The following is a 26,186-nucleotide window of genomic DNA, read 5'->3' as shown; positions in this document are numbered from 1 at the left end:
TCATATGATACCCCCACCAAGTAGTTTTGTCATTTCTTTCGATTGGAGTCACTTGACTGCTTTCCGCCTCCCATCTTATGTGCCTTTCCAGATTACAGTACAAACCTATAATATGGTAGTACCTAGCACTATATTAGATGAAGGTGTGTCTGTTAGCATCATGTCTTCTACTACTTCGCAAGCTTTAGGCTCCCCACAGCTTGTGCCTGTCACCCAGAATCTGTTGGCTTTCAACAGAGGAACCAGTCAACCCTTAGGGATCCTTCCGAAGTTCCCTATTACTTTGGGAGGAAAGACCGTCTATATAGACGTGATGGTAGTCCAAGGTCCGTTAGATTTCAATCTCCACCTTGGACGTGAATATGTGTATGTCATGGGAGCTCTTGTTTCTTTGCTTTTCCGTGTGGTTTGTTTTCAGCACGAAGGAAGAATAAAAAGCATTGATCAATTGTCATTCATTGGTCACCAGGTGCCTCCTTTACGACCATCATCCCCTATCGGTTCTTGTTTGCAAGTAGTACCTTCCCCGCCACAGGTCAATTATGTGGCTACACGTTCTGTCTCTACATCTGTTGATGATCACACAGATGGTATAGTACATTATGTACTGGGGGCACTGGAACCTGATCTGTCTTTGGTACCAAATGACAAGTATTCCTTCCGGAGTGCGGTCCTTCCAACTAGTGAAGACCTCTTGGGAGCCATGTTCTCATATGGTCCATGAAACAAGAGATGAGGATAGTTCCTGGTCTTGTGTCAACCTCGTTAAAAAATGAAACAAGGAGTCATGAGGATAGTTCTAGGTCTTGTGTCAACCTCATTAAAAAATGAAACAAGAGATGAGGATAGTTCTTGGTCTTGTGTCAACCTCGTTAAAAAATGAAACAAGGAGTCATGAGGATAGTTCTAGGTCTTGTGTCAACCTCATTAAAAAATGAAACAAGAGATGAGGATAGTTCCTGGTCTTGTGTTAACCTCGTTAAAAAATGAAACAAGGATCATGAGGATAGTTCTAGGTCTTGTGTCAACCTCATTAAAAAATGAAACAAGACATGAGGATAGTTCCTAGTCTTGTGTCAACCTCGTTAAAAAATGAAAGAAGGATTCATGAGGATAGTTCTAGGTCTTGTGTCAACCTCATTAAAAAATGAAACAAGACATGAAGATAGTTCCTGGTCTTGTGTCAACCTCGTTAAAAAATGAAACAAGGAGTCATGAGGATAGTTCTAGGTCTTGTGTCAAGCTCACTAAAAAATGAAACAAGAGGTGAGGATAGTTCCTGGTCTTGTGTCAACCTCGTTAAAAAATGAAACAAGGAGTCTTGGGATAGTTCTAGGTCTTGTATCAACCTCATTAAAAAATGAAACAAGAGATGAGGATGTTCCTGATCTTGTGTCAACCTCGTTAAAAAATGAAACAAGGAGGGATGAGGATAATTCATTTTCTTGTGTCAACCTCGTTAAAAAATGTAACAAGAGACAAGGATAATTCCTAATCTTGTGTCAACCTCGTTAAAAAAAGAAACAAGACACAAGGATAATTCCTAATCTTGTGTCAACCTCGTTAAAAAATGAAACAAGGAATCATGAGGATAGTTTCTGATCTTGTGTTAACCTCGTTAAAAATGAAACAAGGGTCCGGAGCATAGTTCCTTGTCTTGTGTCGAGATCGTTAAAAAATGAAACAAGGGTCTTGAAAATAGTTATTTTACTGTGTCAACCTCATTAAAAAATGAAACAACTCCCTTTTCCAAATCGAGTCTTTGATTAAGATCTCGTAAAATCCCAGTCGAGTCTTTCCAAGATCTCGAAAGTGAACCTTCATTCCATCCACCTAGTTGAATGAAATGAAGCTTAGGGGGCATGTACCTCGATTTGAGTCATTATGCTAGGGGCATGCGAACTTATAGCAAGCATAGTTTTTCGTTTCAAGCTTGTGTAAACATGAAACCAAATCCAAGCAGAGTTCTCCATGGTTCAAGCTTGTGTAAAAATAAAACCACACCCGCTTTACATCTCGTGATTGCCATTTTTATTAGTTAATTTCTGCTAGATGAGCCTTGGTTGTTTCTTTCCATCGCCACCATCTCTTTGGCTGATCATATGCTTTCACTTGGTTGTTTTTCCTTTTCTGAGGGACCGCAACGATGAGTGGCTTCATTAGCCAGCCTCTTGACCATTATGTGTTTTGAGCAGTTCCACCATTGACGGAACCAGTTGCTACCCTTTATGCCACTCGTTCCTCTAGGACGAGTCACCTTTAAACTCTTTTTTGACTCGTAAAAAATGAAACGCTTGCCAAGTATTTTTTCTCTTTTTGACTCGTTAAAGAGAATGAAAATGGGAGGTCTACTTTCAACGCTTTTCCGACCCTTTAAAAACGAAAAGATTGCCAAGCTCTTGTTGCTTTGAACTCGTTAAAGGCTGCGAAGCGTCATCTACCCAGTGTAAGTTTACCCCTTTTACAGACTGGGATAGATTATTTACGAAAAAAGTTTACGTTGATTTATCATGGTCAACAAGTTCCCTTGGGTATTGTTTTCTACCTTTTCGGATTCGAGGGACAAATTTACGAAAAGGGACCTTCAGAGTTTTCTTTTCCGTGTCTTTTTCAAACTCTCTAAACATGAAAAAGATACCGAGTTACACATTTGTCGGACTCGTTAAACTATTAAACGACATCAAATTCGTCACCATCACAAACACGAGTTTCTCCTTCCTAGGGCTCGTTAAACTTACTAGGTCGGATTCGTTCTAGAATGAGTTTACAGTGCAAGCATATGCTATCCCCTTCAAGCTTGCAATCAAAAATAATTGGGGTACTCGCCAGAAATGGTGGGGAAAATTTGGAAGTATTTCGTCGGTTGTGTATTAATTATTACAGCAGCTTGTTGCTCTAGAACATCGACACTCTTTCTGCTTCGTGTCGGGTTGGGATATCCCCACTTTATCATTGCCCTTCCGGGTTTTGGGTTATCCATTTTTGCCTCGTTCCATCTGATCTTTGCTGCATCGTCATGACCTTTGATCCCTTGGTACCAAAAAGCCGCCAAACTCCGGAGTCGTGTCGCCGATATGTTCAAGAGCTTAATCCTTCTGCAGTTTGTGTCCTTACATACCTTCCTCAGATTCTTTGTCTCATCCACACTTATCTTGTTCCTTTGTCTTGCGTCGACGATGTGGGTAGCATTATGGCCCTCCTTCGACCGATCGCTTCCTGTCGACTTCAACTCATTATTCGGGAAGTTGATCTAGAGACTCCTTTCTGGTACCTTGGAGCTTGCATGCCTTAATGGCAAGTTCTTCGCATTCGACGACAGGCTTTCATTATTGGCCTTTGATCAGGTGATTTCATGGGTATTCAACGTCAAATCATTCTTCACACTTCATGGATTGTACTAGGAGTACCTTGAGAACCATTAACATTATTGGTGGTCTCTCTCGCGCTTGTTAACGATTTACATCATTGACCGGTAATCAAGCGATTTTCTAGTATGCTCGACTTCAGCACATCTATTCGCATATTAGAATTTGTACCATGATCGGGTTGGGATTCAAGACCCTGGGCTCAGATTACACAAGTCCAGGTTGCGCGGATTGGTTCATGATTGTATACATGACTCTTTTGATTGGATGGTTGCATCCATACCACAGATCGTTTATGTTTATCTTCTGGATGGCTGCGCCCATGCCTTATGCACATGTATTTCCTTTCACTATGTACTCATGTATCAGAGATATCAGTTGTACTTGCATTTGCAGGTTCTCCGCGATGGTGTTCTGTTTCAGTTATGGATTCGTAAAGCATTTCACCCCTCCCACTCTCTCGGCCTTCATGCTTTAGGGGGCATCTGTTACACAGTAATTTGTCACCAACCCCGCATTCCCTGATCCCAGACATTGTCGGTCTGTGTTATTGACATCTGCCTTGTGTCATGTTGCAAATTATGTGTCAATGTCTTCCTTGTCATCTCAGGAAGAATACCTCAGTTCACTACTCCTGGAGCAGACCCTTTTTTACCTATGTTTTTGGGTCGTCGCGGGTCAATCATTGTTCCACCCGTGAAGATGGCCAAGATTGAACTAGCCTTGGCGAAGTCGTTGCTCTGTCTATGTGTTTCACTCGGGACGAGCTACTTTTGGCGAGATTTTTAAACAAACTGTCAAAGCTTCGAAGTGTAACAGCTTCATGGGCGGTCCTGGGGTTGGTTGTTGGATCAGATGAGCTCGCCTCTCTCCTTTGGGATGGTTGTTCCACTTTTTGTGCAACCTCTCAAAGGGATAAGCTCTTTCTCCCATCTCTTATGGAAGCTCCTCCTCCTATAAATACCTCCTCCATGGCTGAGATCGGCTAGCTTGAGAGTTCAAGAGTTCAAAGATAGTTTGGTGGAGTTAGAGGTAGAGATTTTTGCTAGAGTTTGGAAGTAGCCTCTTATGTAACTTAGCCTGGGATGGTTTTGAGTGGAGTTGGCTTGATTGTATGAGTGTCCTAGGCATCGTAATTTTGCTTTTTGGGTAGGAGAGAGAGTTATTCATTCTCTTGAGAGACAGTTCATGAGTGAATGCTTGCGGAGACATGCTGACAGGACCATCTAAGGAGACTTACGACGTCAAGGTTTGGTTGTAGGTTTTACTTCAATTTATCTTAATACAAATCAATGGTTTATTTCCTATATCTTATGTCAAATTGCATATTGATAACTTGAAGCTCCTTGACCCTTTAAGTAGATCGTTTTTGTCATATTCTATTATGTTCGTTGTTGTTCTCTATATGTTGTTTTCATGTACAGAAGTGATTAGAAGAACGAGAGCTGGAGCAACACAACGGGGACTTCATCAAACGAGGATTTGAAGGTAGGCCTTCATGACATCAACCATCTAAGGGAATTTGCTTTGGTATTGTTTTTGTTGTGACTAGACCCACTCTAGGGCTAGAGGGGTTGCCTCTGTCCACAGAGGGAACTTGCCTGCATCACAAACACCAATGCGCGAAGGAAGAAAACAACAATCGAATTTTGAAAAGAAAAAAGATGACAAATGTTGGACATGCAAAGATAAATATTCTCCAGGACACAGATGCACTACGCAAAAACTTTACAACTACGAAGCAGAACAAGAAGAGGACTCTTCAGAGAATAGCTCCGACAAAGAAAACAATGAAGGAAACGAGACTCATAATCTAGATCCAAAAGAAGAGAATATGCCATGAATCTCTCTAGCAGCTATCACAGGGATAGCTCAACCATGAACATTAAAGTTTAAGGGACATTAAGAAGCAAAACGTTATTGTATTAATAGATTCAAGAAGTACACACAATTTTATAGATGTCAATGTCGCAAAAACGCTGAACATTTTTGCCTATCCCATCGCAGATTTAAAAGTTATGGCGGGTGATGGAAAAAGAATAGATGGAGTAGGGAAGTGCCATAAAGTTAAAATGCAACTAAATGAATACGAAATGGAATCCAGTTTTTATAATGTTCCACGAGGTCGCGTCCCCCCACCTAGGGGTCGAGTTTCCTAGTTCCCTTGCGCTCCGGGAACTTGGGGACGAGAGGGGAACGTTTCCCCACGCTCCCAAAAAATACGGTACACGAGGAAACTTGAAAGGGGTCGTTTCCCCCATTTTTGGGGTCGTTTCCTCCAATTGGGGTCGTTTCCTAGGCGAAATGGGTCTTAAGGGGTCTCGAGGAGTCGCTTCCATAGAAAAAATCGTAAAAAAAATTTATGAAACAAAAAAATCGTAATTTTTAATATTTGTTGACTGATCGAGAAGGGTTTACATTAGGTTCACTTCACATTTCATTTTCTGTTTGCTCCTTCGTTGAACTGAACACTGCCACCATCGCCAAGCAGCCTTCTATCTACTCCTTCGTTGAACGAAATGTTGTCGCTGATGTATCAGACTTGACTTTTATATTATTCAATAGTCAATGTTCATAGTTGGAAGTGGAACATCAATATGGTTTAAAGTGTAAAGTTTAAAACTTTAAACATTTATAATTTTATAATTTATTTTCATTGCGCATTGTTAGTAAGTTAGTAGACTAGTAGTTACACTATACAGTTACAAAATTACATGTATGACGTATGATTATAATTTATATGATGATGATATCAATGCTCATGCTTTTCATTTTAAATTTGTTTCAGTTATATGATTCCTCAATTTATATTTATATGTTTTTAAGACCCCAACGTCCCCCAACGTTTCCTAAAAATTGGTGGGGAGCTTTTGCATAGGCCGCTCCTGCATATCCTCGCTCCCTCGCCTCGTCGTCCTCGAAACTTGGTGGAACATTGTGTAGATGTCGTCTTAGGAGTACAATGGTTGCAAACACTAGGGACCTATTCTGCAAATCACCAAAAACAGTTCATTAAGTTCAAAATGGATGGAAGTATAAGTTGTTCGGATTCCAAGCTCCAAGAAACTTATTTGCAAGGGAACCCCGGTGTTCGTCACATAATGTCAACAGTTAGAACTATTATCGATGGAAGGGATTCACCAACAGTCTGAAATTACATCCCTAATCTAGAAATATGACAAGGTTTTTCAAGAATTGTTGATGAAATTACCCCCTGAAAGGAAAATTGTACATATCATTGAAGTCAAACCAAATTCGACACCGATAAATGTAAAACCATATCGCTACCCCCATCATCATAAAACAGAAATAGAAAGACTGATACAAGATATGTTAAAGCATGGAGTCATTACAAAAAGTAGAAGTCCATATGTTGCACCAATAGTATTAGTCAGGAAGAAAGATGGATCTTTTCGGTTGTGTATAGATTACAGACGATTAAACACAAATTCCTATTCCATTCATTGATGAGATGCTAGACAAACTCCATGGCGCAGAATATTTATCAAAATTAGATTTGAGATTAGGTTACTATCAAATTCGAGTGAGAAAAGAAGACGTCGAAAAGATTGCATTCAGAACTCATGAAGGGCACTATGAGTTTGAGGTAATTTCATTTGGTTTAACAAATGCACTAGCCACTTTCCAGGCAACCATGAACGAACTCTTTCATCCATACTTGTGAAAATATGTAATAGTTTTCTTCGATGATGTCTTCGCCTACAGCAAAACGTGGAAGGAGCACCTCAAGCATCTAGTGGAAGTACTTTTCGTATTGGAGAAGAAACAATTTTACGCCAAGTTATCAAAATTCACCTTTGGGGAAAAGGAAGTTGAATAACTTAGGCACGTCATTTCCAAGGAAGGAGTCAAAGTGGACCCCAACAAAATTAAAGCGATTAAAGAATGGTCCAAACACGGGAACATATCAAAACTGAGAGGATTTCTAGGTTTAATAGGGTATTGCAAAAGGTTCATAAAGAACTATGCACATTTGACTGCGCCACTGACAAACTTCTTAAAAAAGAACACTTTCCAATGGAGTAACCAGGCAGACGAATGCTTCGAGACACTAAAAGTGATGTCAAACACACCGACACTAGCAACTCCATAGTTCTCTAAACCATTCATAGTCTAATGTCATGCTTCAAGATTTGGAATTGGAGCAATATTAATGCAAGACAAACATCCTATAGCCTTCGACAGCAGGAAGCTAAACAAAAGGGAAAGCTTGAAATCGACTTACCAAAAAGAGATGCTTGCCATCATACACGCTTTAACTAAATGGCGACAGTACATGCTCAGAAGTAAGTTCTCAATCTGAACCGATCACAATAGTCTTCAATTTCTACTTCAACAAAAAACATTATCAACACAACAACAAAAGTGGATGGCGAATCTTTCAGCATTCGACCTAGAAATACTGCACAAAAAGGGAAATGGAAATATCATAGTTGATGCACTCTCACGAAAAGATGAGGACAACACAACATGCGTTGCCTTGGTAATTATCCCTGACTTAGACAAAATACGAGCAGAGTATGCCAAGGATTTGGACTGTGGTGCTATGATTGAAAATATCAATCAATATGCCAACTTTGAATGGAAAAATGACATTATGGTACAAAGGTAGAATTTATCTAACTCCAACATCCAAATTTAGAATCAAAATTCTAAAGGAATCTCACAGTGCTCCAGTAGCTGGACATGTTGGATTCTTCAAAACCTACTACAACATTCGGCAATCGTTCTACTGGAAGGGCACGAGTAAGTAAATCCAAAAATATGTCGTTGAATGTGATGTTTGTCAAAGAAATAAGGGTGAAAATATTCCAGCCCCTGGGTTACTACACCCATTACATATTCCAAATCAAAAATGGGAGGAAATCTCGATTGATTTCACTGAAGGACTACCTATGTTTGATGGTAAGGACAAGAAATTTGTCGTAGTAGATAGACTCACCAAATATGCCCACTTCATGGCAGTTAGAAAAACTGGCACAACCAAGCAAATTGTGGAAGTGTTTTGTAAAAACATTTACAAGATACATGGTTTTCCCAAGTTTATTGTCAGTGATAGAGACGCAAAATTTAAAGGCAATTTTTGGAAAGACTTCTACCACCAAGCAGGAATATCTCTCAACATAAGTTCAGCTTATCACCCCCAGGGAGATGGTCAAACTGAACTTGTAAATAAACGTTTGGAAACATATCTCTGTTGTTTTGTCGCCGACAAACAAAACAAATGGTCTCAGTGGCTACACTTCGCAGAATGGCGGTACAATACCACCTATCATACTTCAACTAAAATGACTCCCTTCGAAGCCCTATATGGCTACGAACCACCCAGGTGGAAGGATTTTGCGATGCACACTTCTAAGGTTCAAGCGGTAAAGAACCACTTAAAGAAAGCCAAAGAATTATTAACTTGTTAAAAGAAAATCTAACAGTGGCACGTAATAGAATGAAGCAACAAGTTGCCCAGCACCGCACTGAAAGAGAGTTCAAAGAAGGAGATTGGGTCTTTGTTAGACTTCAACACTATAAGCAGTTATCATTAAAACAACACGAGAAAAATAAGTTATCTCCTAAATATTATGGACCATACCAAATAATCAAAAAAATAAGTAACGTGGCTTATGGACTGAAGCTACCAGACAATTGTCGAGTCCACAACACATTCCATGTATCAAGTCTCAAAAAAGTTTTGGGGCAAAATCAAACAACGCAAACAGAGATACTCAAGACTGGCAAAGAAGGAAGGATCATATTAGAACCTGAAGGCATACTCACTACTAGAGAGAAGGTACTGTCAGCTGCACATGGAATGTGGACAGTCAAATAAGGTAAAGCGTGAATACATTTTCTATTAACAAATGATACACTTATATAATAAATGGGAGTGACCATTGGATTCCATATTCCAAGGTCTCTTCGACTCCCTTTGTCTATTTATCTTCCACACCATAACCCTTAGAGGATTAGGTGTCCAACATTCCCCCCCTTAATCCGAAGGGGTATGTATGAGTCCAAGAAGAGAGTTGTAATACAAAATGTGCAAAAATGCATGGCAACACTAGGTTGAATGTGCTCTCTGAAATGTTGGTATAAGGTGGGTGGTTTAAGGTGGATGGTTTAAGGATGACCACCAACACTGGAACGCTTAGTGCAGTGCCCAGAACTCTTCCAAGTATGGCAAGAAGCTGAGTTCTTCTGCTAGAGGAAGTGCTCCTGATGTCTTGAAGAGGGAAACCTTCAACCATGAAAGGGAGGTCTCACTCCGCATAAAAGGGAGAACCTCAACCTGAAAAGGGAGGTCTCAACCTGTGATGGTTTAAGGATTAACACCAACTCTGGAACGCTTAATGCAATTCCTGGAACTCTTTCAAAACTGGCAAGAAGTTGAAGTCTTCTGCTAGAGGAAGTGTCCCCACTTCTTTGAAGAGGCATCACCCACTGAAGGCATGCTCAGGGGCATCTTTGTCTTTGGCTACAACTCCGAATCTGGTATGGCATGTTGTGGCTCAGGCTCGCTTGATGTGGCTTTGAAGCTTGTAGATGACCATCACTTCCCTCCTGTCAGATACAAGGTGAGATGATGGAGAAAACTCAACTGCAAGATTGTTCAATACTCTAAAACAAGTTCGGACATATGAATGAAATATCTTCTTCGCTGTTGATGCCCATTACCAAGAAGCGATCCATCCAAGATGAATCTTTGTTCTTGCAAGAGGCTTGTTTCTGAAGCATCTATGTGACGAATAAGTGGTTTTATGACAATGCTCACATGGATGAAGATCAAAACAGTGATCTTTCATATGGCCAACTCGATCACAATGTTGGCATTTAACAATCTGTTTTTGTACAGGAGGATAAGGTGAAGATGAACCGTCCTAAAGAAATCCAGCATTATGAAATTAGATTGGCTTGGAGTAGTCTGGAATATGAAAGGACACCTCCTTATCATATCCAGGACCTATTATGTGCTTGTTATGGACAAGCTCTTCCCAAGGTCTGATGATGGTCTTGGGAAGTATATGTTGAATTTCCGCTTCTGCATGCAATTATGATGCTTCATTGGGTACTAGATCTGAATCAACTTGCTACTTATGGGAGTCTGTTTCAGTGTTCTAAACAGAAACAAGTTCAGAATGATGACTCCACTACTGTAATTCTTCTTGTTGTAGCTTTGTCTCAAGCTACAAAAAATCAATCTTTTCTTGAGCATCTTGTAAACATGTTCTAATGTCAACAAGAGAAGCTTTGTTGAATCTTACTATGTCTTCAATAGTAGACAACATTACAGTGCTTAATAATTCTAACAACTCAGCTAGTCTGGCCATCTTTCAATCTCAAGAATTAGACTCAGCAAAAGATGTCATCTTCTGTGGTCGCATTCTTATGTTTCTAGCACATTTTTTCCCATTTTCATAGCGTTCAGCAAGTGGCAGAACTTCATTGCAAGTTTAGCTATTGTGCTGGATACTTTTGAAGCTCAACCCCTTGGTGATGATAATGCAAATGCAAGTGACCTTGACGAAGGCATGGCTGCAACTTTCAGCATCAAGTATCTGACGAGTAGTAAATTAATGAGGATAGAGTTAAAAGACCCTAGCTTTCGAAGCCATTTTCTTGTGCAATGCTTAATTATCTTTGACTACCTTAAGTTCTCAAGAAAAGGTGACAAAGATGGTCCAAAGGAAAGCATGAGAGAGGAAACCAAGGCTTATGAAGAGCCTGTAAACAAGCATCTTGAAATGACACCACCGAAAGGAAGAGAGTTTGTCAGTATCACTGAACACATACGAGAACGTGAGAAAAATTGGGTTTGGCGGAAGCATGATGGATGTTTGCCATTTGAAAAGCAAGTATCAGAATGGAAAACAACACAAGATGGACTGAAAAACGCAAGCCAAGGTGGAGGTTGGGAAAAAAGGAACTTGCACAATTATGGAAATGGTCAAACCAGAATCCAAATGCACTAACAGATCCACAGCGAGTCAAGATGCCATCTGTTACAGATTACTGGAAAGCTCTTGTCGATGATATGGATCCTTCTACTGGAATGGAACCGGAGTATCACCACAAAAATAACCATGTTTGTTGTAGGGAAGGCCTACGCTTTTCAACACGGCAAGACCTGGAGGGCTTTTCCAGGTTCACAGAACAGGGTATTGAAGGTGTTGTTCCACCTGAACTACTTCAGCCTGAAATTCAAAATAAGTACCATGGAAAAACTTCTGAGAAATCTAGACGAACTGCTAAAAAGGAAGAGGAAGTAGGTGATGGCACAGCATCTGTGATTGTGCTAGCTAGTGAGATGTTGCATGTAGTTGAAGCCTTTATTGACAAGGCTCGGGAGCATTTTCGAATTCAACTGTGTAGTGAGGGGTCGGTCGAGCATTGTGCATAAAGGTAATATAGCGGTATGGGCGATATGGAGATGAGCGATGGTATTAAACGTAACATCAAACAACGCATGTTTTCATCTATGTTATAAAATGCACAACGAAGGTATGTTGACCGAAAGGTAAAACTGGCATGGTGTGATATTAACACAGCATTATATTATATTATATGTAGGGGTGTAGTATAGCATTTCTAGCAGTTTTGACAACGGAACCAGTTGTGTTGACAGCGTTCATATAATGTATATGTGGGAGGAGTTAACTTGAGAAACGCATACCAACACACGTTGATTTGGGGTATCATCGGATGTGCTCTAGCCACGAAAATTGGTGGAGAGGCTAAGGCACATGAGATCTCCAATACCCAGAAAGGGTTTGGGTAGATTCTAAACAGTTTGGGAGATATTAAAATAATTAATATTTTTAATGGAGTCCCTAAGTCTAAACTTAGGGAAAAGAAAATATTAATGTGTATTAATATAAAACTGTGTTAGAATGGTCCAAAAGTCATGGATCACGCCAAATCTAATCTTAGCCGTTGATTGGGGACTTAATCTCGGCCGTTGAATTGTCAATGAGAAAAGTATAAGAGGAGGCTTGAGGGTCACTTGGAGAACACTGAGGGAGACCAATCAGTTCAATTTCTAGAGCGGGGTTAGCTAAGAAATTGAACCAATGGTCCGATGAGCAATCAGGAAGCAGCAAGTACGGAGCAGAGAGGCAGGATAAGCCATTAGAGATCAGCGTTGAGGCAGGAGAGGCAGACGCAGATGCAGCAGAAGACTGCGCAGTCACTTGTTGGGCCTGCGTGAGTGACGCAGAGAGGCAAGGACTGACGCAGTCAAGCAGGGTTGACGCAAAGGGTTTGAGAGCCACGCAAATGTTAGTCGGGCTGACAATGGGATTGGGAGAAGTGCTGGAGAATTATTTCTCTCTGTGGGTAAGCCAGTTTGGCACCCTGTTGTACAGAAAAATTGTTGAATAATAAAATCCTCCCTTGCTGCACCGGTTTTCCCACATTGGGTTTTCTTGGGGACTGTTGTCCAAAATATCTGTGTCAATGTGTTAATGCTTGTGGATATGTTTGTTTCTGTATTACAGTGTAACATCTGCAGCAGTATTTATTTTAAGTTTATTAAAGTAATTTCATAAATAACTTATTGTGGAATAAGTAGGAAAAATAAATCAGTTGCTGCAGTGATAGAATTTTCACATGGTATCAGAGGAAGTAATCAGAGACAGAAAGGGAAAATCAGTTATGGGTCGAGACCACGATGCAGAGGCATCCACGTCAGGGGACTCACATAGATTTTCAGAAGATTGCACAAGAGAAAGAGATTTTGATTTCTCTATGTTGGCTTCCAGGCTGGAAGAAGAAGTGGCGTGTATGACTAGTGTTGCATCATCAGAAGTATGGTATATAGACAGTGGAGCTTCGTGGCATATGACAAGAATTAGGGAGTGTTTCTCAGAATATCGAGAAGAGAAGATGAACTTTCAGATCACCATGGGGAACAAGGCAAAGTGTACTCCAGTAGGGAAGGGTACCATAGTTTTTCAAATAGAATCAGGGAAAATGGTTGTGTGCTACAAATGCACTGCATGTACCAGGATTGGGGATGAACTTACTTTCTGTGTCGAAATTACAAGGCAAGGGCTATGACGTCTACTTCATCAAGGAGAAGGTATACGTCAAACACTCGAGCTGGAAAAAGAAAGTGCAGATTGGGATCAAACGTAATCAGTTGTATAGATTGCAACTAGAATCACCAATGGCACTAATAGGCAATCATGGAGACAAGGACTTGAAAGAACTATGGCACAAAAGAATGGGTCACTTGCACCATGGAGCTCTGAGAATTCTCAGGAGCATTGTAATAGGAGTTCCGGATCTAAGTACGGAACGAGATCATGTATGCAGGAGATGTGTTCTAGGAAAGTATGCCAAGCCAGCATTTCCTAAGAGCAAACACCGGGCCAAGAGTGTACTAGGATTAATACACTTTGATATCTACATACCTATGTCCGTCTTAGTGGTGCCGAGTATTTCCTTACCTTCATTGATGACCACTCAAGGAAAACTTGGATTTATTTTCTGAAAACCAAGGATGAGGTTTTCTATCGATTCAAGGAGTTCAAGGCTCTAGTGGAGAAACTGACTGGGAAGAAAATAAAAGTTTTGCGCTTAGATAATGGTGGAGAATATGTCGATAAGGACGTCACTGATTTTTGCGCTAAGGATGGCATCAGAAGAGAGTGGACAGCACCATATAATCCGGAGCAAAATGGGGTAGCAAAAAGAAAAACAGGACTATTGTAAAAGTAGCTAGGGCCATGATGTATGATCAGGATATGCCAAAATTCCTGTGGGCAGAAGCATGCAACACAACAGTGTATGTTCAAAACATGATTCCTCATTGGGCAGTGGGCAAGATTACTTCAGAGAAAGTCTTCACAGGGAAGACACCTGAAGTTAGTCATTTCAGGATATTTGGGAATCTAGCATATTGTCGCATACCCGGAGAAAAGAGGAAGAAGTTGGATCAAACTGCGGAAAAGTGATATCTGGTAGGATATAACGAGAACGGTAAGGCATACAAAATCTATCTTCCAAGGAGCATGAAGGTAGTAGTACGACGAGATGTAAAGTTCATGGAGGACAAGGCTTTTAGAAGATCTCACGAGACGCCTTCCGAGGAGCAGTCAAAAGAGGAGTCGTTGGTTAAGCCTCTTCAACCAACAAAAGTAAAGAATTCTTCCTCAGGACAGGAAGATTCTCAGGATGAGGAGGAGGAGCGAACAAAAGCACCTACTGGCAGAGGAAGAACTAGCAGGGAACTTCGTCAAATTTTGAGAGATGCAAAGGACTTCATCAGTGCGCCAAGAAACAATCAGAGGGAGCGAAAATAACCAGATAGATATCAAGCATTAGTAGCTCAAGATGGAGAGCCTGTCAGTTTCAAGGAGGCAGCTCAACATCAAGTTTGGCTAGATGCGATGGTAGAGGAATACAACTCCATAATGGTAAATGATGTCTAGGAGGTGGTGCCAAGACCTCAAGACAGATCAGTGGTAGGTTCAAGATGGATCTACAAGATCAGATACGCTGCAAACAGTAGTGTTGAGAAATACAAATTCAGGTTTGTGGCTAAGGGGTATGCTCAAAAGGAAGGGATTAACTATGAGGAGACCTTCCCCCCAGTAGCCAGGTATACATCTATTAGGACCGTGATATCTCTTGCAGCCCAGATGGGATGGGAGATCCATCAGATGGATGTCAAAACGGCATTTCTGAACGAGGTAATAGAAGAGGAGGTATACATTGAACAACCAGAGGGCTTTGAAACTCATGAGAAGAAGTCTCATGTATGCAGATTGAAGAAAGCCTTGTATGGGCTGAAACAGGCACCGAGAGCATGGTATGGTCGAATAGATGGCTACTTGCAGAAGATGGGGTTTGTCAAGAGTGACGCGGATCTGAATCTCTACTATCTGGTTGTAGAGAACGAGCCGCTAATCTTAGTATTGTATGTGGATGATCTCTTTCTGACAGGATCATCCAAACTCATTGGGGACTGCAAGAAGAATCTAGCCACAGAATTCGATATGAAGGATTTGGGACGAATGCACTAATTCCTAGGATTGGAAGTTTGGCAGCAGAAGGGATAAATCTTCCTTGGGCAAGGGAGGTATGCTACAGAAAACCTAAAAAGATTCAGGATGGAAAACTGTAGACCTATGTCTACGCCAATGATCACCAACTGGAAGAAGATTGATGCATCAGAAGACAAGGATGTCGATCCCACCCTATACAGGTAGCTCATAGGGTCCCTAATGTATTTGGTCAATACCATGCCAGACATTTGCTACTCTGTCAACACCCTCAGTCAGTTCATGGTGGAACCAAAGAGGGTGCACTGGGCAGCAGCCAAACATGTTCTCAAGTATTTACAGGGAACAGTCGATTATGGACTCTTGTACACCAGGAGTAAGGATATCAAATTGAGTGGACTTACTGATGCAGATTGGGCAAGATTCAAGAAGTTCAATGGATCGAAAAAGTACCTCTAGGTATTGTTTCAACATTGGATCAGGAATGACCGCCTGGTGCAGTAGGAAACAAAAGTCCGTGGCTCTGAGCTTATCTAAGGCAGAATATATGGCGGCAAGCACAGCTTCGTGTGAGGCCATATGACTTAGAAATCTGCATGTGAACATATTCAAAAGGAATATGGAGGCGACCAAGATCATGTGTGATAATCAAAGTTGTATCAAGCTCTCTGAGAATCCAGTGTTTCATGATAGGTCGAAGCATATTGATATCCGATGTCACTTTCTCAAGGACTGTGTCCAACAAGGAGTTGTACAGTTGAGCTACACTCCTACAAGAGAACAGGTGGCGGACATCCTCACCAAGGCCCTTGGAAGGACAAAATTTGACTACTTCAAGGAAAAGATGGAGATGGTAAAGAACCCGTTTCAGTAGCAGAAATGGGAGTGATAACTGCAAGGATGCAGAGGGAGTTGCAATATAGATGCAGTGTTGGGAGAAAGGACTAGCAGCAGCACGATGCAGAGGGAGTTGTCATACATATGCAACAGTGGCAGTAGCAGAGCCATGGGCAGCAGTACATGATGCGGCAGTGCAGAGGATGTTGGGCAGGGAGGCTTAGCATTAGCGCAGGGACCGATGCTGGATGATCAGGGTGATACTCAATAAGGAGTATTACTAAAGCACAATCCTTGCTAAGAGGGAGTGTTGATTTGGGGTAGCATCGTATGTGCTCTAGCCACGAAAATTAGCGGAGAGGCAAAGGCACATGAGAGATCTCCAATACCCAGAAAAGGTTTGGGCAGATTCTAAACAGCTTGGGAGATATTAAAATAATTATTATTTTTAATGGAGTCCCTAAGTCTAAAATTAGGGAAAATAAAATATTAATGTGTATTAATATAAAATTGTGTTAGAATGGTCCAAAAGTCATGGATCAAGCCAGATCTAATCTTAGCCATTGATTAGGGACTTAATCTCAGTCGTTGATTTGTCAACAAGAAAAGTATAATAGGAGGCTTGAGGGTCACTTGGAGAACACACTGAGGGAGACCAGTTAATTCAATTTTTGGAGCGGGGTTAGCTGAGAAATTGAACCAGTGGTCTGGTGCGCAGTCAAGAGGTAGCAAGTACGGAGCAGAGAGGCAGGATCAGCCACTAGAGATCAGCGCTGAGGCAGGAGAGGCAAACGCAGGGCTTTTCAGGCAAACATAGAGACAGCAGAAGACTACGCAGTCACTTTTTGGGCCTACATGAGTGACGCAAGGAGGCCCAGCGCTGACGCAGTCAAGCAATGGTTGACGCAGAGGGTTTGAGAGCCACGCAAAGGTCAGTCGGGCTGACGGTGGGATTGGTAGAAGTGCTGGAGAATTATTTCTCTCTGTGGGTAAGCCAGTTTGGCACCCTGTTGTACAGAAAAATTGTTGAATAATAAAATCCTCCCTTGCTGCACTGGTTTTCCCACATTGGGTTTTTCCAAGGACTGTTGTCCAAAATATTTGTGTCAATGTGTTAATGCTTGTGCATATGTTTGTTTCTGTATTACGGTGTGATATCTGCAACAATATTTATTTTAATGTTTATTGAAGTAATTTCATAAATAGCTTATTGTGGAATAAGTAGGAAAAATAAATAAGTTGCTACAGTGATAGAATTTTCACAACACAATGGATCTACAGCAAACAAAACTGCAACAACATTTGAATAAAAACATAACGCATACCAACAATCGCACCAACAGATATACCAAACTGCTCCTTCGGCTTCAATGCACTAGCATTTAATCCTTCACAACTTTTAGGCAAAGGGACATAATATGGCAGAGAAATCTGTCAGGAGTTACACTGCAGAAAACTAATTTCGGACCTATGCTCTGATACCATGTCAGATGCACATGGAATGTGGACAATAAAATAAGGTAAAGCGTGAATACATTTTCTATTAACAAATGATACACATTTATAATAAATGGGAGTGACCATTGGATTCCATATTCCAAGGTCTCTTGCACTCCCTTTGACTATTTATCTTCCACACCATAACCTTTTGAGGATTAGTTGTCCAACAGGTACTATGATCCAAGACTATTAAGGAGTACCTTATTAAATGGAAGAGACTACCAGAGGAAGATTCATCATAGGAGACAGAACATTTTCTCCAGCAACACTCAACATTGCCTATGCTTTGAGGACAAAGCATTTTTAAGAGAGAGGCAATGTTATGAATAAAATATTCATAACTTTATATATATATATATATATATAGTAATAAATTAATTAAATTAAATTAAGTTGCACAATTAATTGAAAGGGCACTCATGTCAAAAGTCAGGTCTTTAACCTTATGGCCATTCAACTCCTATGAGTCTAAAAGTGACAAACTCCAGTGAACAAGTTATCTGTTTCAGAGACAGGTCCAAAGAAGATCAAATTTCAGCTCCAAATATCGAAATGCATCCAAGACCATCCAATAGCCAACCAAAGAAAAAGTGTGAATCTGCCAAGAAGGCCAAAATTCTCAAGTGTGATCATGAGCCTTCACAAATGAAGTTGAGTTCTATTTTTATGAGACCTAGCAGGTCGAATTATTAGTCTAAGGCCCCTAACATTATAAAAATGTGCAAAATACAAGCCTTGGTCACAAGGCGACCAAGTAACTTTTATAAATTATGAATCAGCCATCAAAATGCTAGCCAAAATGATGACATCATGCTAATGTAGGGTCATTGGAAGGCCACGTTGAGTCCTCTTTGTGCCAAAATTTGAGAGAGGGCCCCATAAATCACGAACTAGGGGATGGCAACTAACTCTCCATGCAAGTCATCATATGGGGCCCGAAATTGGGTTTGGGGCACAAAAGCGAGTCTCATGGGTCTCCTGATGATGGAACAGCCTATAAAACTCCAATACTAAGGGTTCTAACGATGGTGGTTGCACTCCCATGTCTCAAGGGGTGAGACAAACCTTTGGGCCATGGAGCAGCTACTAAACCATCTAATCACCACTAAGTCGGTTGGGGCACACTAGTCCAAGTGCATCATCTCACGAATAAAGCGAGGCAATACGCAAATTGTTGTGGGTGTTGAGGGTGCCCATGACATGAAATGATGTTGTGCACATGACAAGAGTCCCATGGCTCTCAATGCTTCACCCAGGGGTGTCAATATGATCCTCTAGTGGACTTGGGCCCTAAAACCACCTGCCAATTACATATAATATCCAACGCACATCCTCACCATTAGGTACAATAATTCATTAGTGCATATATGTGAACCAAGCTTGTTTATCAAGGGCACAATGAGACTCCCTTCAAAATTTGGGGCTTCAAGCTTGTAATAGTGTTACCTCCCTAAGTAGGATTGGCTAATAAACAACCCTGGTACATCCTTCATTTGATAGATGTCATGCGAATAATGATGAATGGATCGGGACACGGTGGTCTCCAGGCCAAATGCCATGGGTTCAAGGTTGGCAATAATGAAGGATGTCCACCTATTGTGTGTATAAATGTAGGAGCAAGCAATCATCGACACATGAGTACCCCAAACTTTGTTTCTCAACCCTTATTTATTTGCCTTTTCCTCTTCTTGATTTTTTCATTGTATTATTGCTTGGGGCTCTAGGAAATGAGAGCATGGTGTGTATGATGTAAGTAGTTATTATCCCCTTGAGGTGAGGCAGTTCATCGCCCACCAGGGGTTGGGACGTGCATGGGTTCCTTAATGATGTAAAGGCACGCATGTGGCCCTAGGAACCAGGGTGATGGCCATAATAAGGGATAGGGATCATGCTTGGCTCTTGCCCACATGCTATATTAATGTCCTAGCAATCTTTTGCATTTTATAATATTTTTTTCTTTTGTTTCTTGCTTGTGGCCATGATCTGCTTTCAATTGTCTTTTAGCTACATCAACCTCCAAGGCAACATTTCCAAGCCTGACCCAGACATGTGGAAAAGGGGAGGGGGTGTGCCAGTGCCTTGTGGACCCAGAGAAGGAAAATGATGAAATAGGGCCTGTAATGTGTGGAGGGGAGGGAAAAATGTGGAGTGGGAAAACAGGACCATGCTACCAAAATCAGGGTTTCACATGTAGTGCCCTTCCTAAATCTATAGGCCAATAGGGGAGATCACACAAGACTAAGATTGAGGATTAACCCCCCATTTAAGGTGAGTGAACAAAACCATGGTCAAAACCCTTCCTTCTTCCAAGTCATTCCATATAATCCATGCCCAAGAAAAACAAGCATAAGCACGCAATTGCATAATGAAAAACATACCTTTTGGGTTGAATTGCCCACTTTCTAACAAATGCTCTTCACAAATGGGTGAGGGGGCATATGACTGATGCAGGGAGCAGAGATGAAATGGCACAATATATCTGTTACATTGGTGATTGTCAAGGGTTGTTGGCTGTTAGCTAGAGAGATATCTAGGAGAGAAATTCTCTTATTGGGTCACCCACTTTTAGTGGGTAACACCCCCTTTATCCATACGGGACATTACAAACAATTACGTGAACAAGCATTTAAAGCCTCATTTAATGAAGTTTCTATGCTTGACCTTGGTCAAACTTCTTCACAACAGAATCTTAGAAGGGCCACAAAGCTAGTCATGAACCTACGTCTACTTATGCCACAACTCACAAAGTGGTGCTTGCCAAAGAGTGCTCGAACCTTTGCTTGCTCAAACCTGCACCCATAAGTATGTTAAAACTTACTAGAAAAAGGTTCTTCAATCTGGCTCGCATAAGGGTGCTCAAACTACGCATGAAAGGGTCCTCAAACTTGCTCATAAAAAGGCACTCAAACCTACTTGCAAAAGGGTTCTCACAAGACAAAACACAAATCTCTAGCTACTAAAGCATATCACAAAAGGGTTCTAGGGGAAGGGTGTTCGAACCTCAAACCTCCTTGGGAATGATAACTGGGGCAAAGAAAGAAACAAATTATTTTGATGTTTGTCCTACACAAATCCAAGGGATGATCGATGCCCATAGCATAGGAGACTAGAGATAGTTAAAACATTTTTGGGATTTCTCATTTGTCAGGGCTTGTCAAAAGACTATCCATGACCATTTCACCTTACTACTCCAAAAAAGCATTTATTGCCCTACTTCTTTACTTGGTGATTGCAGATTCCTTCATATTATTGTAGTCTTTGGCATTCTATTCAATTTAGTTGCAAATTTTAAGAGATCTTTGGGGATATTTACATATAAAAGACTAATTCAATAAAGGAAGACGAAGTTACAAGGTAAATTCTAGATTCCACTCCAAATTCATCTTTAAAACTTTGAACTTTTCTTCTTAATTTTATTTCTTTATCATAATTTTTTCTGGCTTGTTACATGTGTTTGTTATTATTGCATGTTTATGCTAGGAGGATTTTGGTGACCAAACTCCTGATCTATAGAATTTTGCAATCCAAGTGTTGAGCCAAACCTATAGTTCATGCACATTCACACCAAAAAATGGAACTAGTTGGCTCAACAAAGGCTTAATACTTTAGCGTTCACGCAGAGTAATCACAGTAGCTTCACAACACACAATTCAAACCAAAGATTTTGATCTATTCCAACAAATGAAATAAAGAAAAGATGGACCTAGCTACCTAGCAACTCAATGCCCAATTCCTAAACCTCAAACAACATTATCATTATATAACCAGTTCTACATAGCTGGAAATAATCTGAAAGTCAATTTCACATAACTTCCTTAATGGAGACTCGATTGTTGAGCAGGTGGCATATATTTTCTGAATACACAAGGTGAAGATAGTAAATGCCAATTAGACTCAAACAAAAAGAATCGATCATCAGACTAGCTCAAAACTCGAGCATAGTGACAAAATAAGTCACAAACCTGAGGACGAGGAGGAAGTGGTGCAGCAACCATAGGAGATGGACATGCCTTTTTTGCTAATGCAAGCAATGCAAAGACACCATCTCGTCGGTGTTTTGGGTTTGCAGTCCGGCCAAGAAGCCCCAGTAGCACATCCAAGCCTGCCCATCAAATATTCTATGTTTAGTTAAGATGACACACAAACTTTATCCAATTAAGACAGCAGAGAAATAAGATTTGTTACTAATATAGCATTACCATCCAATAAAGTAGTTTGAATTTCAATAGTTATGCAACTTAGGGATTACAACATATTTACCATTGTAATCAATGAAGACCATCCTTAGATCATTCAAAGAAGAAAGATGGGCAAGAGCCAAAGCAATTCGTCTTTGGAAAATTCTATCTAGTTGACGCATCAGATAAAGTAAATGCTTCAAAACCTGCCAAGCAACATGTAAATGATCATTCATAACGCAAACAAATCAACAATGATGAGACAAGATTGAAAAAAATTACCATCCTTCTAATTTCACTGCCACACAGGTATATAGCATAAAAACTAGATGACAAAATTTGCAAAAAGGAAATCTCACCCTTCCATTAATATTCTCTTCCAACCTTTTTAGGGTTTTTGCTGCACAATCCTTTGATTGCTGTGAATAAAATGGAAAACACTTTCAGCAGTATGATTCGTCATATACAATGAAGCAAATTAACTCCTACATCAATATCCAGGGATGACCAATCATGAATGCAAACAGCAGCCAAAATTTAAACAGAATGTGTCATATGAAGATTGTTTTTGAGGTGAATGTCAAATGACGAAAGCTTGAGTTTACATTCTCCAAGAGACACAAGAAAAACCAAGTGCCATGTTAATGGAAATAGGAACATAATTATCAAATGCATTTCCTGAGTTGGTGTTGTCTTACCTGATCAATCAATTCTCCATCCTGTAATCTTTCAACGGCACCACTTTTCACAATGTCATACACATTATCCTGATAAGATAAAAGATCGGGTATGCTTTCAAATACTGACGAAAGAAAGATCTATGTTTCTTCCCAATGGACCCAATCTTTTGCAATAAACAAAGATGCTTGTAAATAAAGCTACTGAAATTGCATTAATCAATTATGTTATTTTCAACACAAAATACTCCAAGTATAAGATAAAAAGCACCACATGCAGTACACCATTTTTTACCTCATTATCTGCAAGACCATATATAGCGAAGGCAGCATTGTGCTGAAGGGATCCATCTCTTGAGTCAAGAAGTTCTAGCAATGGTGCCAGTCCTCCATCATGAACTATGCCAGCTTGGTTGTGTGTGTTCTAGTGTAAATAAAAATTTAAGAAATAATAAAACATATTAAATGCCCAATGGAAAGCCTTATATTTACAGCCCTACATGTCATGAAAAGGAAGATGATTATATGAAAATAGAAGTTTTAAGAGAGGCAAACATAAGAAATTTATGTTCGATGAAAATGAAAAGCAAGGTATTGTTGGAGACCTGTGCTAGTCTACCAAGAGCAAAAGCAGCCATAGACCTGAGCTGAGTATCTGAAGCATAAAGCATTTTAATTAGAGGCCGTACTGCACCTCGTTGCACTATGTGAACCTGCATTTACAAAGCATGGTTAAAAATAAAAGCAGCAAGGCCAATTTGTTACATGTCAAGACTCAACAGCTTAGGACTGTAACATGTTCCCATTTACAACAAAACTAATTTCAAATTATCATATCCTCAAATATGTAGTCAGTACAATATCTCTAGTTTATTATTTCCTATACTGCACCAGATATTAGATAACACATAGACATGAATGATATCAATGGTTCATAAGGCAGACAAATTATATAGTACCATCCAGATAAGTGAGTTACATAGAATCAACATATTTGTCTACATGAATAGTCACATTAGATAAGATCATGAAAATGCATTTTATTCAACAATAGAATACATTTCCAGGCTATAAACACCCCCATGCAAACCATGATCACAGCCAAGATAAAGAAGAAGAGTAAGGAACCTAAAGCACAATTTTATGCCATCATATTGATAAAGTGAAAAAATAAACAAATAACTGGACTTCTGATACCTTGCATTCTGTATCAGTTGTGGCAAATTGACCCAACAACAGCGCAGCTTCTTTTTGGCTTTGTGGACACCTTGAACTGTCAGCAAAACGTTTTAACTATTGATTATAACCTCATATGCAAAACAAGCATTCTTCCTATATTAGTTAACTGTGATAGAAGTCACACAAATTTAATCAACATGGAAACTAAGCTAGAAATATTTAACATACATGGTATTGCTAGAGAAATCAACATTGTTAAGGGTCTGGAGAGTGGAAAACCAGAATAATCGGCAAAAATTAGCAAACCACACAGTAAGCATTAAAAAATACAAAATAGATTCATGTTTTTCAATACTTTTTAAATATATGACCAACAGCAACAACTAAGAAGCACACTGGGACATCAACAAGGAAAAAGCACTAATATATGTGATGTAGTGCATGCCAATTCATAAATGATACACCAAAACCAACAGTCAGCACTCAAAGCTGTCCATTCAAGACTACTGAGTAAAATTACATCAAATATATAATAAATGTTCTCATCATCATAAGTCATCCACAAAGATTAATCTAGCAGCTAGCTACCAATTCCCTTCACCCATTTTACAGACGAAGGTTCATCCCCCCATAGGAGAAGGCCTAATATATGTCATGTAGTGCATGCCAATTCATAAATGATACACCAAAACCAATAGTCAGCACTCAAAGCTGTCCATTCAAGACTACTGAGTAAAATTACATCAAATATATAATAAATGTTCTCATCATCATAAGTCATCCTATAAGATTAATCTAGCAGCTAGCTACCAATTCCCTTCACCCATTTTACAGACGAAGGTTCATCCCCCCATAGGAGAAGGCCTGAGGCTGGATATGGTTTCCATCTGTAAGTATTTGACTCTGCATAGTAGGCGGTATTGAGGTTGGCACATCAGCCTCCTCACTCTTAGTTTCCTCCTTGACCAGCAACAGTTTGTAGGAATTTACAAGGTAAGTTCCTCAGATAGAACACCAAAAGACACCGCTTACAAACAGATCACAGATCAATACACCAGTATTCTTGATGTGGTTAAAATCCTCAAAGAGGGAAACAGTCCACGGCCTGAGCCAACGCGGCAACTTCGGGCAATTTATTAATGTAAAAGAAATAAAATTTACATAAGCTTCTCTCGTGAACGGTCAACTTACAAATGACCATCCATGCTCTTTAAATAGAGATCATGGACCAATCGAGTGTTAAGCCACAGATATAGTGTCGGTAATACCAAGGAAATAACGAACCGTCGGATCACTTCATGTCTAGAACATATCGTCACCATCGGATTGTAAGTTACAAAAAGTACATACTAAAGAAACACACTTTACCTAATTATACACTAGACCAAGTTATTCCTAACATCCCCCCTTAAGAACAACTTGGGATATTATTGAAGGATGTACAAAATTACAAATATGACACAATTGGAGAAGGAAAGAGGCATTAGAGCCTATCCCCCCTTAGTGACAACTTCCTAAACTCCAACCATAAATTGAAGTTTAGTAAACTTCGTCTCTGTGAGAGCCTTTGTAAAGATGTCTACAACTTGATCATTGGTTGAACTATATTGCACTTCATGAACATGGTCATGAATGAGCTTTCTGATGAAGTGCATGTGTAGTTCAATGTGTTTGTTGCGCTAATGTTTGACTAGATCATTGCATAGTTGAATGGCACTTTGATTATCACACCAAAGTGTAGTCGGATGATGTTGCTGAAAGCCAAACTCTGACAGGATTTGACGAAGCCACAAGGCTTAATTACTAACTTCTACGGCGCCACGATACTCTGCTTCTACTGAAGAAAGAGAAATGGCACTTTGTTTCTTGCAAGCCCATCTAATAGGTCCAAAACCAAGAGTGAAGACATAACCTGTAGTAGACTTTCGATCATCAAGGTCACCAGCCCAATCAGAATCAGTGAAACCAACCAATAGAGGAGATGCTTTTGCATTGTAATGAATCCCAAACTGAACTATACCTCGAACATAACGAAGTATTCTTTTGGCTGCTTTCCAATGACTTTCATGTGGGTTTTGCATAAACCGAGCAATAAGGCCAACAGCAAAGGAAAGTTCAGGACGGGTATGGGTCAGATACAAAAGTTTTCCTACAAGCTAACGGTATAAGGTAGCATCAACTTCAGGGGAAGTGCAAGTGACTGAAAGTTTGGCTCCAAACTAAAAGGGAGAAGGGGCTAGCTTACAGTCTTCCATGTGAAAGCAGCATAGAAGATCACAGGCATACTTGGACTGGGAAATGGAAATACCTTCCTTGGATTGCAAGACTTGAAGACCAAGAAAATAATGCAAGTGTCCCAAGTCTGTCATTTCAAACTGCTTTTTAAGGCTGGACTTCACATGGTTTATAAGGTTGGGATCACTACCAGTA

At 40.1% G+C, this 26,186-nt stretch overlaps 1 protein-coding gene across 1 annotated transcript in view; it reads right to left on the bottom strand.

The window, feature by feature from the left end:
* The window catches only part of LOC149148819 (ARM REPEAT PROTEIN INTERACTING WITH ABF2-like), a 206,550-nt gene that overhangs the window by 66,140 nt on the left and 114,224 nt on the right, over nt 1–26,186 (bottom strand). The window contains exons 7-13 of the mRNA XM_089438663.1: nt 23,775–23,850; nt 23,183–23,290; nt 22,873–23,001; nt 22,599–22,667; nt 22,260–22,319; nt 21,983–22,106; nt 21,685–21,824 (exon numbers count right to left, since the gene is read on the bottom strand). Of these exons, the coding sequence (XP_089294789.1) occupies nt 21,685–21,824; nt 21,983–22,106; nt 22,260–22,319; nt 22,599–22,667; nt 22,873–23,001; nt 23,183–23,290; nt 23,775–23,850 (706 nt within the window). The remainder of the gene's footprint in view (nt 1–21,684; nt 21,825–21,982; nt 22,107–22,259; nt 22,320–22,598; nt 22,668–22,872; nt 23,002–23,182; nt 23,291–23,774; nt 23,851–26,186) is intronic.

The sequence above is a fragment of the Pinus tabuliformis genome, chromosome 9, assembly GCF_031772625.1.
Source record: "Pinus tabuliformis cultivar Carrire ecotype Pingquan chromosome 9, CPIR1, whole genome shotgun sequence".
Lineage (NCBI taxonomy): Eukaryota > Viridiplantae > Streptophyta > Pinopsida > Pinales > Pinaceae > Pinus > Pinus tabuliformis.
The sequence above is the reverse complement of the archived record's forward strand: the minus strand, read 5'-3'. Positions and strand labels throughout refer to the sequence as shown.